The sequence below is a fragment of the Nicrophorus vespilloides genome, unplaced genomic scaffold (assembly GCF_001412225.1).
Source record: "Nicrophorus vespilloides isolate i.1.1-1 unplaced genomic scaffold, Nicve_v1.0, whole genome shotgun sequence".
In the NCBI taxonomy this organism is placed as follows: Eukaryota; Metazoa; Arthropoda; class Insecta; order Coleoptera; family Silphidae; genus Nicrophorus; species Nicrophorus vespilloides.
Genome location: NW_017096473.1, coordinates 1 through 13,467, shown reverse-complemented (window position 1 = coordinate 13,467; position 13,467 = coordinate 1). Strand labels below are relative to the sequence as shown.

Here is a 13,467-nt window from a genome sequence, read left to right as displayed (position 1 = left end):
TGCCTTCTTTTACTTCATTCAATATAATCCGAGCAATCAGATCTTGTTTGCAGGAAAACTAGACAACTTTGATGAATGAATGTTTAATAAAATAAATAAATATATTTATTATGTAACTTTAAATGAAATAAGCAATAAGCTTTATGGATGAATAAAATAATACAAATTGGAAACTGATAAAAGTCGTTCATATTGTTTTCTTTTTCTTTTTACTAAACTTGAATATGTTTCTTTTAATTCATTTTTTTTTCACAAAAACACAAGATAATTTGCGAAGGTCCAAGCTTTGAGCCTCGAGGGACATCATTTATATTTCATTTTTTTTGTGTTCTCTAATTACTTGGTTTAACATCCTTTTTAATACTAACATTTCTTGAAGTTAAATATTTCGGCTATTCGTGATTTACTCATTGAAATTGAAAGCATTCATGAATCATCCATTATTTTCTTTTTCAGCTCTAATTATGGAGGAGATATGCTTGGTAATGCAAATCCAAGTGAACGAATTCAATGCAGATCATGCCTTCATTTACTACATTCAATATAATCCAAGCGATCAGATCTTGTTTGCAGGAAAAGTGAACAACTTTGATCAATGAATATTTAATAAAAAAATATGTATATTTATTATGTAACTTTAATTTCAAAGAAAAAGGTTTCTTTAATGAATAAACTAATAAAATACATTTAAATAATAAATACATTTAAATTCATTCTGGTTGTTTGTTTTCATTTCGTTATAATTTCTAACCAATCTCATTGAATTTATCTTAATACTTATTTTAATTAGAATACTTTAATCTTCTTAAATTTATCTTTTTTTTTTCGACAAAAACAGAAGATAATTTGCGAAGGTGTTGAGCCTTGAGGGAAACCATTTATATTTGATACATTTTCATAATTTCCAGTTTTTTTTTTGTTTTTTTTCAAGATGTTTAGATACGTGTATTCTTCGTATTCTCTATTAATTTGGTTTAAAATCCTTTTAATACTAACATTTCTTGATTTTCTCATTAAAATTGAAAGCATTCATGAATCATCCATTATTTTCTTTTTCAGCTTTAATTATGAAGAGGAAATGCCGGTAATGCAATCGAAGTGAACGAATTCAAAGCAGATCATGCCTTCTTTTACTACACTTCAATATAATCCAAGCGATCAGATCTTGTTTGCAGGAAAAGTGAGACAACTTTGATCAATGAATATTTAATAAAAAATATATGTATATTTATTATGTAACTTTAATTTCAAAGAAAAAGGTTTCTTTAATGAATAAACTAATACACTTTGTTAACTAATAAAGTACATTTAAATCCATTCTGGTTGTTTGTCTTTCATTTCGTTATAATTTCTAACCAATCTCATTGAATTTATCTTAATTTTAATTAGAATACTTTAATCTTCTTAAATTTATCTTTTTTTTCGACAAAAACAAAAGATAATTTGCGAAGGTGTTGAGCCTCGAGGGACACCATTTATATTTGATACATTTTCATAATTTCCAGTTTTTTTTTTGTTTTTTTATGATGTTTAGATACTTGTATTTAATTTTATTGTATTCTCTATTAATTTGGTTTAAAATCCTTTTTAATACTAACATTTCTTGATTTTCTCATTAAAATTGAAAGCATTCATGAATCATCCATTCTTTTCTTTTTCAGCTTTAATTATGAAGAGTAAATGCAGGATAATGCGAATAGAAGTGAACGAATTCAAAGCAGATCATGCCTTCTTTTACTACATTCAATATAATCCCATCGATCAGATCTTGTTTGCAGGAAAAGTGGACAACTTTGATGAATGAATATTTAATAAAAATAATATGTATATTTATTATGTAACTTTAATTTCAAAGAAAAAGGTTTCTTTAATGAATCAACTAATAAAATACATTTAAATCCATTCTGGTTGTTAGTTTTCATTTCGATATAATTTCTAACCGTTCTCATTGAATTTGTCTTAATACTAATTTTAATTAGAATACTTTAATCTTCTTAAATTTATTTTTTTTTTCGACAAAAACAGTAAATAATTTGCGCAGGTTCTAGTGTTGAGCCTCGAGGGACATAATTTATATTTGATTTATTTTCATAATTTCCAGTTTTTTTTATCTTGTAATTTATGATGTATTCTTATTGAAATTGAAAGCATTAATGAATCATCCATTATTTTCTTTTTCAGCTGGAATTAAGAAGTTGAAATGCTCGGTATTGCAAATCGAAGTGAACGAATTCAAAGCAGATCATGCCTTCTTTTACTACATTCAATATATTCCGAGCGATCAGATCTTGTTTGCAGGAAAAGTGGACAACTTTGATCAATGAATATTTAATAAAAAAAGTATATATATATATATTTATTATGTAACTTTAATTTCAAAGAAAATGGCTTCTTTAATGAATAAACTAATACACTTTGTTAACTAATTGTTTCGACAAAAACAAAAGATAATTTGCTAAAGTCCAAGTGTTTTATTTTTGTTTATTTCTTTTTAACATTGATTTGTAGTTTTTTTTTTGTTCAAAATCTTTACTTACACGTATTTTCCTTATAAAATTTGTTTCAAAATCCTTTTAATACTAACATTTATTGTACTGAAACTGAAAGCATTGATGAATCTTTCTCTCTTTTTCAGCTAAAAATAAGAAGGGGAAGTCACTCATGTCTAAGGTTATCGAAATCATCAAATTCAATGCAGATCATGCCTTCTTTTACTCCCTTCAATATAAACCCAGCGATCAGATCTTGTTCGCAGGAAAACTGGATAACTTTAATGCTTGAACTTATTTCTTATATTAAACTTCAATGTATATAAATATTAAGTTTAAGAAAAATGTGTTTTTGGACTGAATAAAAACTTGAATTAATTTGATCTGCATAAAATTTTATCACTTCGTCTGGCATTATGATCTCACATCTCTCCATAAAAATTGCTGAAAAAAAAAGATAAAGAAAGATTCATTTCCAATGAAAAAACCACAAATAAACGAAATATTTAAGTACTAAAAGAGAATATACAAAAGTTAAATACTAAATATTTTGAATTACAAAAAAAACAAATGAAATTATGAAAAAAAAAACAAATATAAATGATTTCCCTCGAGGCTCAGCACTTTGACCTTCGCAAATTATCTTCTGTTTTTGTAAAAAAAAATGAATTAAAAGAAACATATTCAGGTTTAGTAAATATAACAAAAAGAAAAAAAATCAATATGAATGGTTTTTATTAGTTTCCAATTTGTATTAGTAATGAATAAACTTATTTCTACTACTAATACTACTTTTAAAGTTACATAATAAATATATTTATTTTTTTATTAAACATTCATTCATCAAAGTTATCCAGTTTTCCTGCAAACAAGATCTGATTGCTCGGATTATATTGAATGTAGTAAAAGAAGGCATGATCTGCATTAAATTTGATCACTTCGACTGGCATCATGATCATACATCTCTTCATCAAAATTGCTGAAAGAAAAAAGATATAGAAAGATACATTTCCAATAAAAAAAAATCACTAATAATCGAGATATTTATGAATTACAAAAAAAAAACAAATGAAATTATAAAAAAAAACAAATACAAATGATTTCCCTCGAGGCTCAACACTTGCACCTTCGCAAATTTTCAATTTTTGTTAAAAAAAAGTTTAGGAAGATTCAACTATTTCTTTATTAAATTAGTATTATGATAAATTCAATTAGTACAAAAAAAAATCACGTTTAGTAAATAGAAAAAAAATGGATTTAAAAGTATTTTTATTAGTATTAGTATACAAAGCCTATTTCAACAATTTTATTAAAAAAAAAATAATGTTATATTTTGGAATATTCATTGATCAAAATTTTCCTGCAAACAAGATCTGATCGCTCGGTTTGTAGTGAATGCAATAAAGAAAGGAATGATCTGCGATAAATGTGTTCAACACTATTGGCCCCATTATCATGCATTTCTGTACCATGAAAATTGCTGAAAAAAAAGTATGGCATAAAGATTTCATTTCCAACGAGAAAATCTCAAAATATTGAATAAGAAATTATAAAAATTAAACTTATAGTTTTTTCCAAATTGTATTGAAAATCGATAAAAAGAAAATAATGGTAACTTTACTTTCCTAAATTAATGAATAATATAATAAAAGCTTCCATTAACAATAAAAAAGAACATTTAAAAATAAATAAGCACGTTACAAAATAAATTATAATAAAAAAAAAATACTGAATTTTCTGTTAGAAATTGCAGATTTTGCCCATGAACAAGAACTGATCGATCGAGTTATGTTGGATGACGTAAATGAAGGGATGGTCAGCTTCGAATCGCATCGTCGGTAACGGGAAACTTTTCATCAAGGTCACAGCTAAAAGACAAATATCATTTTTCTTATCGAATTATTTGTTTGATAGCTTTGAAAGCGATGCAATTAGCGCTGTATTTGGTTAGTGCTGAAAGTTTGTTAGTAATTGAGTAAGTTCAGGCATCGAAGGAAGAGACTCTTCCCAAAAACAAGAAGTTGGCATTTCGCTGAAGACTGAAGAGAAACGGATGTTTCGCAGTGAATTTGATCGTCGGACTTTCCATTGGGGCGCAACAGCCTCCAATCGTCATCGCTACAATAAGAAGTTCAATTTTATAAAGATTACTTAAAATTATTGATCTGAATTGAAAGAGAAGATCAAAGCGAAATTGAAGCTTTTTAAACATGTTTTGCCACGAAAATAAACGAAATTAATGAAAAAACAAATAAACAATGACATTCCTCGAGGCTCAACACTTGGACCTTCGCAAATTTTCAATAGAATCTAACATAAATAAACTAAATTATTTTGAAGAAAATAAAAATAAATCGACGAGTTTCATCATTAAAAATATAATGGGATAATGGTATTCCTCAAGGCTTCATGCTCGGACCTTCCATATACATAAATTTGAAAATAATTTATACAATTTATTATTAAGAGAAATAATTTACAATAAAACAAAAACTAAAATAGGATTAAAATTCTGGTATTCCTCAAGGCTCAATGCTTTGACCTTTCAAAATATATACAAATTTTAATCATGTATTATTAAAAAAAAACAAGTATATAACAAAAAAAAACAAATAATTTAATCATTACAAATCAAATAATGGTATTCCTCAAGGCTCAATTTTTTTTTAACAACTAGGTTATAAAAATATAGATTAGTGGTTAATTGGAAATTAGTAAAGATTACGGAGGTATTAGTGGTTGAAATTGGTGATCTTTCCCATGAATAAGCTTTGATTGGTCGGACAGTGTTCGAGAATGCAGAGGAAAGGATGGTCCGCTTTGAATACTCGTGTCGGTGGTTGTTGCATGGGCATGGCGCGACAACACATGATAACAGCTAAAAAGAATACAAACACAGAAATAGTAACAAATACGTTTAATAATTGTAAAAAAGTTACATTAAGATTTAGCAAAATAAACTAAAAATATTTGCTGAAATAACAATAAGTATTTCTTTTTGTCTCGTTGGGGAATCTTTCTATTGAAATCATAAATACTGGAAACGTTATTATAGAAATATGATTTTTTATGTTATTTTAAAATTAGTGTAAAAAATTAATACAGATAACAATAATTATCAGAATAACAGGTTTTGTCTTTGGGATTTTGAACAAATTGTTAATTTAATAATGAAGACGCGCGTCCTCAAAAGCTGGTAACTTTTCCCAAGAAGAGGAACTGCTTGGTCTTTTGATAGTGGATGGCATAAAGGAATGGATGATCCGCCTTGAATTCAATGGGAGCCATGCATGAATCCAGCATGATGAGCATCGCTAAAAAGAAGGATTTTACATGTTCATCTCTTTACGTTTTCATCTACAGATTTTCTTTATATTTCGTAATATTTCTATATAATAATACCTCATCCAATAAGTTCGTAAGATACCGTATACATGAAGCCTCTATCGAAAAATACATATGATTTTTAGGAAGTACCAACCTTCAGACGACGTGTGTCAAACGTGTGTTTCATGACAATCTGACGTTTAGTTCACAAGTTACAGTGGTTTTGTAATTTTCAAAAAAATGGAAAAATCTGAATTTCGTGTGTTCATAAAACACTACTTTTTGATGAGAAAAAATACCGTTCAAGTAAAGCAATGGCTTGATAATTATTATGGGGACTCTTCTCCGTCGAGACAAATGGTAGAGACGTGGTTTGCTGATTTTAAACCTGGTCGTACAGACACAAATGATGACCCAAATTCGGCAATCGTTGCAGAAAACATAAAAAAAAGTCCACAAAATGGTTTTGCCCTATCATAAATTGATGTTGTTTGAGGTAGTTGACACCTTGAAGATACCAGAAGGCTGTGTATTCACCATTTTGTATGAACATTTGATCATAAGAAAGCTTTGTTCGAAATAGGTACAGTATTCAAGCTCAAAGTGGACCAAAAACAACGAGTTGATGATTTCGAGCGCTGTTTGTAGCTGTTCAAGCGAAATAGAAAGGAATTTTTCATGCAGTATGTAACAAAGATGAAACCTAAATCCACATTTAAGAATCAAATCGATCGTCAGGTGAGTAGACAGCAAAGGGTGAAAGTCGTATTTTGAGGTCAAAGATGAATCGTTCTACAAGGAAGGTATCGAAATGATAGAGAAGCGTTGGTATGAATGTGTCACTCTTGAAGGAGACATGAATAAAGTCGAATATTGCCCAAAAGTTGTTGTTTTATTGGTCATCCTACAAACTTATTGAGTGAGGTCTTATACTATCATTTATGTAAAGTTCTAGTAAATTCTCTTAAATTTCAATAAATTTCATTAAAAAATCTAAGTCAAGTTCCCAAATATAAAGTGTCATAAAAGAAGCGTTACGGTAGAAATATTCGTTTAAAAGTAATTTAAAAAACGACATAGTAACGTTCATTTTATGACATTTTCTACATATTTCTAAATATCTATTAAAACAAAGACTCGAATGCAAAGCAAATTAAAAACTTATGATTGATGAATATGTTAGATTTAATGGTTTAAATTTTCTATTTAAAAAAAAACTACATGTATTCTCTTCAAAATTCTAAAGTTTTCTTACAAAATCAATATAGGAAAACGACAAAAAGACTATCACAAATATGTTGATGGAAATGAAACTTTTTTTTTACTCCAAATATTATTTTCACTATATATTAATTATACAATAATTTACAAATGTTTTACACATTTTACAACAAAATAATTTAGTTTCAAATTTCAAATCTCTGTATTTTTCTTATATAATTTTCTTATTTTTATACAGATTTTTATTTTACATATTGAATCTGTGTATATTCATTTATATATAAAGTTTATGTACAAAACTAATAATTTTCAGAGATTGGATTTGACAAATTTGTACAAATTATTTTTTTCACACACTCAAAACTTTTCCAATAAACATAAACTCTTTGTTCGGTCTATAATGAACGCCGTACGCGAATGGATGATCTGCTTTGACTAATGGAAAATACGTACATAGTGACGTAAGTAAGCGCCGATTGAATCTTTGCTACAATAAATAGAATCAATTGAATTATCAGAGTTATGGAAAGTTAAACAACACGATTCTACTTGAATTGGTGATAGATACCATTAAAGACACACTTTAAGAGAATATTTGAATTAGTTACAAGTCTAAATCTACTACAAATTGAACGTCAATAATTTTCCCTGAAATATTATTAGATTGTCGCGTATATTGTATAAAATGTAAAAGAAAGGATGATCAGTTTTGAACTTTGGTCTTATATTTGATAAACACGACGAATTGGCCTCAATTGCTGCAAAAAAAATATAAACTTGCAATTTATCACTAAAATTCTAAAGTAATGGAATATTTCATGAAAAAAAATCCATCAAATTCAGTTTCTATTGATTTGAAAGCTTGCTAGAAAGTCTCAAAAGCAATGTAATTTCCAAAATTTGTTTTTGGATATTTTTGTAGGAAAATAACAGCTGTTATAAAATTGTATGTGAATTTATTACGGGCAGATCATAATAATTTCGAAACAGTAATACAAATGTTAATACACCAATAATTAGATATAAATGAAGACCTCAAAAGTTTGAAACTTTTCCCATGAACAAAAACTGTTCAGTCGCTTTATGGTGAAGCCCGTAAAAGAATGGGTGATCCGCATTGAATTCCATTGTAGGTTGCGGCATCGGCGCCGAGAAGCACATCATCATCATGGCTGAAATGAAAGATTTTCAGCAAATGATTTTGAAAAAAAAATGTAGTTTTCTTTATAAACTAATGATTTTGAATGAAAATGATTAAATTTAAAGAAAACAAAGAGAATAATAAATAACTAATATATTAATTATAAAAAACATGTATATAAATAAATTAGAAATACAATTTGTATGTTTCAAAGTTTTCAGAAAGTTAAGTTTTCTTGAAATTTTCCGATGAACACGAACGATTCTCTAATGACGATAAAGAACATGAACGGATGGTCAGCATTGAAGGCAAGTGGTTTCTTTGGCATACAACGGAATTGAAGTACAATACCTAAACCACAAAGAAAAATCAATCAAAACCAATAAAACTTACTGAAGTTTGTTAATTAATTATTCTACATATCGTTATTACTTTGGTTTAATGATCGAAATTTGATGAAAAGATAATAGTTCGAGTTAACTTGATTGTTAAGGTAACAATTTGTTAAGTAACAAATAACAAAAAGGTATGTATGCAACCCAACGTACTTTAATCATCATTATATAAAATGATTGTCAATGTGACATTTAATCTGTCTAATCTATGGGTCTATATTGCAAGCCTGACAACCGAAAGTTGTCTATTGAAATCCCTACGTTCGAAATCCCGACTGTATTAAAGTCACGACGCTTGAAATCCCGACTATGTCAAAATACCGACTACCATAATCCCGACAATATCGAAATCCCGATTACCAGAATCCCGACAATATCGAAATCCCGACTACCATAAAAATGTTATTGTAGAAATTTATAATAATAAAATACAGTCAGGATTTTGAAATAGACGGGATTTCGGTTGTCGGGCTTGCGATTGCCACCGCTAATCTATATATCTGTGAATTATGTGTATAAATAATTGTTAAAACCATATAGCTTCAAGTAAAGTTACGATTATCTAAATGAATTAATACCGGTTTAATTAATTATAATGGATATGACTTCATCATTTAATAGAGAATCAAATAAAGTTATATAAAATCTACTGTCATAACTGACGTATAAAATCATTTCAGAATTGTTTTCTTGGAAAAAAAATACGAATTTGATTTATTTTTTTAATACTTTTGCAGATGTCTATTAATATCGTTTACATATTTATAACAAGGCCAACGAATGCGTTTATTTTAACCGCGTACGTTTCTTTTAAATATGAGAGTTTACGCATACGGATTATTGAGATTGAAGCAATGAAAAGTTAAACAATCATATCTCTTCTACAATGTTTACATTATCTGTCAAAATTAAGTGTTCCAAATTGTTTTAATATTCGGAGACTTTTCCCATGAACAAGAACTGATTAGATTGTTCTTTGTGGATCGCGTAAAAGAAAGGATGGTCAGCTACGAATTGCAGTTCTTCCATCAAGCAGAGGCATCTTGCCATCATGGCTAAAAAATAGCAAAGGATTCCGATTTCAAAAGAAAGGAGAGGAGCACAATTTAAAAAAGCCAAACATATATTAATAACATTCGTATACAAAAACAAACAAACAAAAAAACTTAAAAGCGAGTATTAAAGCTAGGACGAGTGTTTTAAGTCCGGGTGTGGGATTTTTATAGAATCTCTAGTTTTCCGATGAACATGACGGTGTCTTTGATGTTGAGAAAGAACATGAACGGATGGTCCGCTTTGAATACATATTTCTTGTTCCTGAATGTAGGTGCGCAACCGAATCCAACTAGAACAGCTAAATAGCCCAAACAACATAAACATCTTGTGAAGATACGCAAAGAAATAAAATGATTGATCTACGATGATTCCGGTCGCAAACATTTCCCAATAAAAAGACATTCGTTTTGATGGTACAGACAAAAGAGAAAAGCCCGATCAACGTTAAAGCAATTCGTATCCGGAATGCACCTTCTGGTCCGCACAAGCATTCCTAGAAAAACGAACGAAATTTAGCCACAACACGTAATTTTGTTTACAACAATCTGGAGTCTCTAAGAATAAATAGAAAGGAAAAGCTTTTCGTACAGTTTAAGAATGAAGCGAAGAGTATAGCGAGTAAAAGCTGATGTGACTTATGAGACTTACCGGTCGCTGCTGCGGCTTCTGCTCCTTCCTCGTTGACTTCGATGAAAGCCTTCTGGATGACCTTGCTCACGTAAAGAGGCTCGTTGGGATTCGACAGAAGCCCGGATAAATCTTCGGACACGGCGAACATCTTGTCCAAACCAATCTGCGTATTAATAAGAAAAATAAGTTTATAATTATAATCTTGTTCAAGGGTTGGTAATTCTTACGTTCTTCAAGGGTTGGTTCAGGTCGATGGTGGTTTCGATCTTGAACTTGGGTAAACTAAGTTCCACCTCCATCTTGTAGTTGTCCTTGGTCAAATTGGACATATCGTAGTTGATGAGTTTCTTCTCCAACTCTTCAATTCCATCCACATCGTTGGGAAGCACAACTACCAGACTGACGTCCTGGTTGAGGTACGGAATACTCAAGACTTTAGCGTCAAGATCCGCCTTCTCTCCATAAAAGAACTTATCCTTCATGTGCATCATGTCGACTTCGACGGAATCCGTGGTGCTCGTGTAGAACTTCTGCTTTGTGGTGTTGTTCTTGTTGAACTTCTTCGCCCAATCACCTTTGAAGTAGATCGCGTTGACGAGAACCATGCGCGTCAGCGAGTTCAGAGCGTTCGGATCGATGAGATTCTTGATTTTATCCTTGGTCTTCTCCTCGACCCATCCGTTGATCGTCGATGCAGCCTTTTGGTTTTCCGCAAAGTTGACCTCGTCGGCTCCGGCGTTGAAGGATTTCAATGCAACCTCCTTGAAGGTCGGGTTCAGCTTGCATCCTTCCATCACGAACACCTTGTTGGCCATTTCCAGCGTGATGTTCTGGACTCCGTTCAAGGAAGTCATCAGCTCCTGGAAACCGGCGGCGCTGAAGCTCTTCTCCGGAATGCCAAGAACCCTTTGCATATCGTTGGCGATTTTACCGGTGGAACCCTGATGGAGGAGGGACAGGATCGTGTGCACGCTGATCGGCGAGTAAATCACGTTACCCTTCACCTGTTTCACAACCTCCTCGTACAATTTCATAGACATATCATTGTTGCCCTTGGCAATAGTTTTCATATATTCGGACCCCATTTTTACTTCCACTGCAAAAGTTAAGAGAAAACAAACATTGTAAAGTCATTGCAGCTTCAATAAAATTGTAATTAATATTAGGGTAACTATGGTAACTAAGGAGTTTCATCTTTAGTAGACATAATAAGAGATTTAATCATTTCTAGGACAAAAGAAACTATGGTACAAGCATGCACCGTTGACATATGTCAATGAAAATTTCTATATTGTTTCACAGTTAAATAATTATTGGGAGTTGTCATCATATATCAGTAATTTCAGGATTAGATGCCTGAAAGATTCATGAGGATCAGTGATCTTATGTTGGGAGCAATTTGGGGTTCCAAATTAATATTTCGTCACTATATTTAATAAAAAAATGTTCGAAAACGGGAGAAGACGGAACAAGAAGAAGATAATTTTGTTCACTCCATGAAAACGAATGTCAACAAAATTGTCAATTGGATGAATCTAATCTAAAATATTTTACTTTCCTTGTACATGATTCAATACAAATATTATCAAACAATAATCGTAATTAAAAATAAGACACTTTCAAATGTTGATAATTGATTAAAAAAATATTATCAGATTGCATCAAATTTTACATGTTACAATCGCAATTATTTCAATGCAATTCTAGATTTATTCGAAATGATTAGATATTATTATTGTTTAAAGTAAATTTAAAAAAAAAAACTTATTTTTTTGCCCAAAAATTAATAACAGCCTACTTGCTTAACTACAAGTAACTTGTCAAGTAGCTATAGCAACCTAATTTGGTACATTTTGCACATTTTAATACTTTTGTTTAAATGCTAATTACTTGTCAAACTTCGCGTTTAAATGTAATAAAACAATTATATTATATTAATATTAATAACTTGATGCCGTTTGTATGAAGGTAATCCCAAAAATTGATTCATTTTTATTTTTATCAGACTGATACACATATTTACAATGAGCTTATCCTCTGCCAAATCGTACGACGATTACCAAGAATCATTGATTTGGCCCACTTAACAGAAAAAAAATGATCAATATCGTTATCGCAACCGATGGATTACATCAGTCAAAAAGGTATAAGCTAATGCTTTCAACAAATCATTAAAAAGATTACATGAAATATTTAATAACGCCCACAACAATCCAGTTGGCAAAAGTAATGCGTAAAAAGCAGAACATTTTTGTATGGTGTAGACTACTTTCATAGCGTCTTGAAGATTCTCCATTGGTTAAGGCGTTAGCAAATAACAGTAAATTTAACTGTTTATTATTTATTGTAGAAAAAAATAATAATACAAGAAGAGTGAAAATAAACACGAAAAACTCACGAAATTCGTATAAATTGTTAATTTTATCAATTAGAAAACGCCGAACTGAATGTTATTTATATACACGAAGAGATAATTAATGAAATAGCATACCAACAAATTTTGTGTATCAAATCGACAATAACACCTCGAACGCACTACACGGAATGAGCTTAGTACTCAAGTATAAATATATATATATACTTAGATAAAAAACTTTTATCGATTCCAGTGAATTTTTCCTATTACTGATTCACGTTCTAAAATAACTCGAAGCTCACAGCCGACCACAACAATAAACAATATGTGTGAGTCATCACACTCGTTACGCCATCAATTGCATAAATTCCTGCAAAATTGCAATATTGAACTATATTTAAGTATTAACAAAATTTGATAATAACTGGACTCTGTGTAATGATAGCGGTCTAAATCACTTTCGTAGGATGCAAATGTATCTATTTTTAATTGCGTAAGAAATAAACTCGTCATGTAAAATGTTCGTTTGGTTGTCAACAATAGAACTTTACTGCTGCGCTTATCCTGATACTTTACAGTAAATATTGCATTTATTATAAACTATTGAACAAACAATGTCATAATATATTTCGCGATATTGTATCACGTTCAAATATTTGAAGATAATCTGTATACATTTGATTGCGCATACGGTTTAAACCAAGGTACAGTAAAACATTTTTTTTGTGCGGTTTCTTTTATCTACCGCACAAAAAAAATATTTCATAGATTCTTAGAAAGTGCATCGAAACTAAATAAATAATTAAATTACACATGGAAACAAATTTTAAAAACATTTAATTTCTCATTGTA

At 30.0% G+C, this 13,467-nt stretch overlaps 1 protein-coding gene across 9 annotated transcripts; it reads right to left on the bottom strand.

The window, feature by feature from the left end:
* Nucleotides 1-3,310: 3,310 nt before the first annotated feature.
* Nucleotides 3,311-12,993, bottom strand: LOC108557101 (serine protease inhibitor 3/4-like). Of its 9 annotated transcripts, none has more exons than XM_017913488.1 (4): nt 12,751-12,993; nt 10,487-11,355; nt 10,278-10,422; nt 3,311-3,468 (listed from the first exon to the last, which is right to left on the bottom strand). In XM_017913488.1, exons 2-4 carry the CDS (start codon nt 11,342-11,344, stop codon nt 3,326-3,328), a joined length of 1,146 nt encoding a protein of 381 aa, XP_017768977.1. In that variant the 5' UTR covers nt 11,345-11,355; nt 12,751-12,993; the 3' UTR covers nt 3,311-3,325. The 9 variants fall into 9 exon arrangements, with proteins under 9 accessions (XP_017768977.1, XP_017768982.1, XP_017768983.1 ...); XM_017913493.1 differs by lacking the exon at nt 3,311-3,468 and adding an exon at nt 3,804-3,969 and having other exon boundaries at nt 12,751-12,992; XM_017913494.1 differs by lacking the exon at nt 3,311-3,468 and adding an exon at nt 4,179-4,357 and having other exon boundaries at nt 12,751-12,992.
* Between the last annotated feature and the right edge of the window lie 474 nt (nt 12,994-13,467).

Excerpts from the sequence above, each read along its gene's own strand:
- LOC108557101 (XM_017913486.1), bottom strand. The coding sequence starts at position 11,344 with ATGGGGTCCGAATATATGAAAACTATTGCCAAGGGCAACAATGATATG. Across the intron at positions 10,423-10,486 it reads TGAACCAACCCTTGAAGAAC|ATTGGTTTGGACAAGATGTT; the intron begins GTAAGAATTACC and ends ATTAATACGCAG. Across the intron at positions 5,368-10,277 it reads AGAAGCCGCAGCAGCGACCG|CTGTTATCATGTGTTGTCGC; the intron begins GTAAGTCTCATA and ends TATTCTTTTTAG.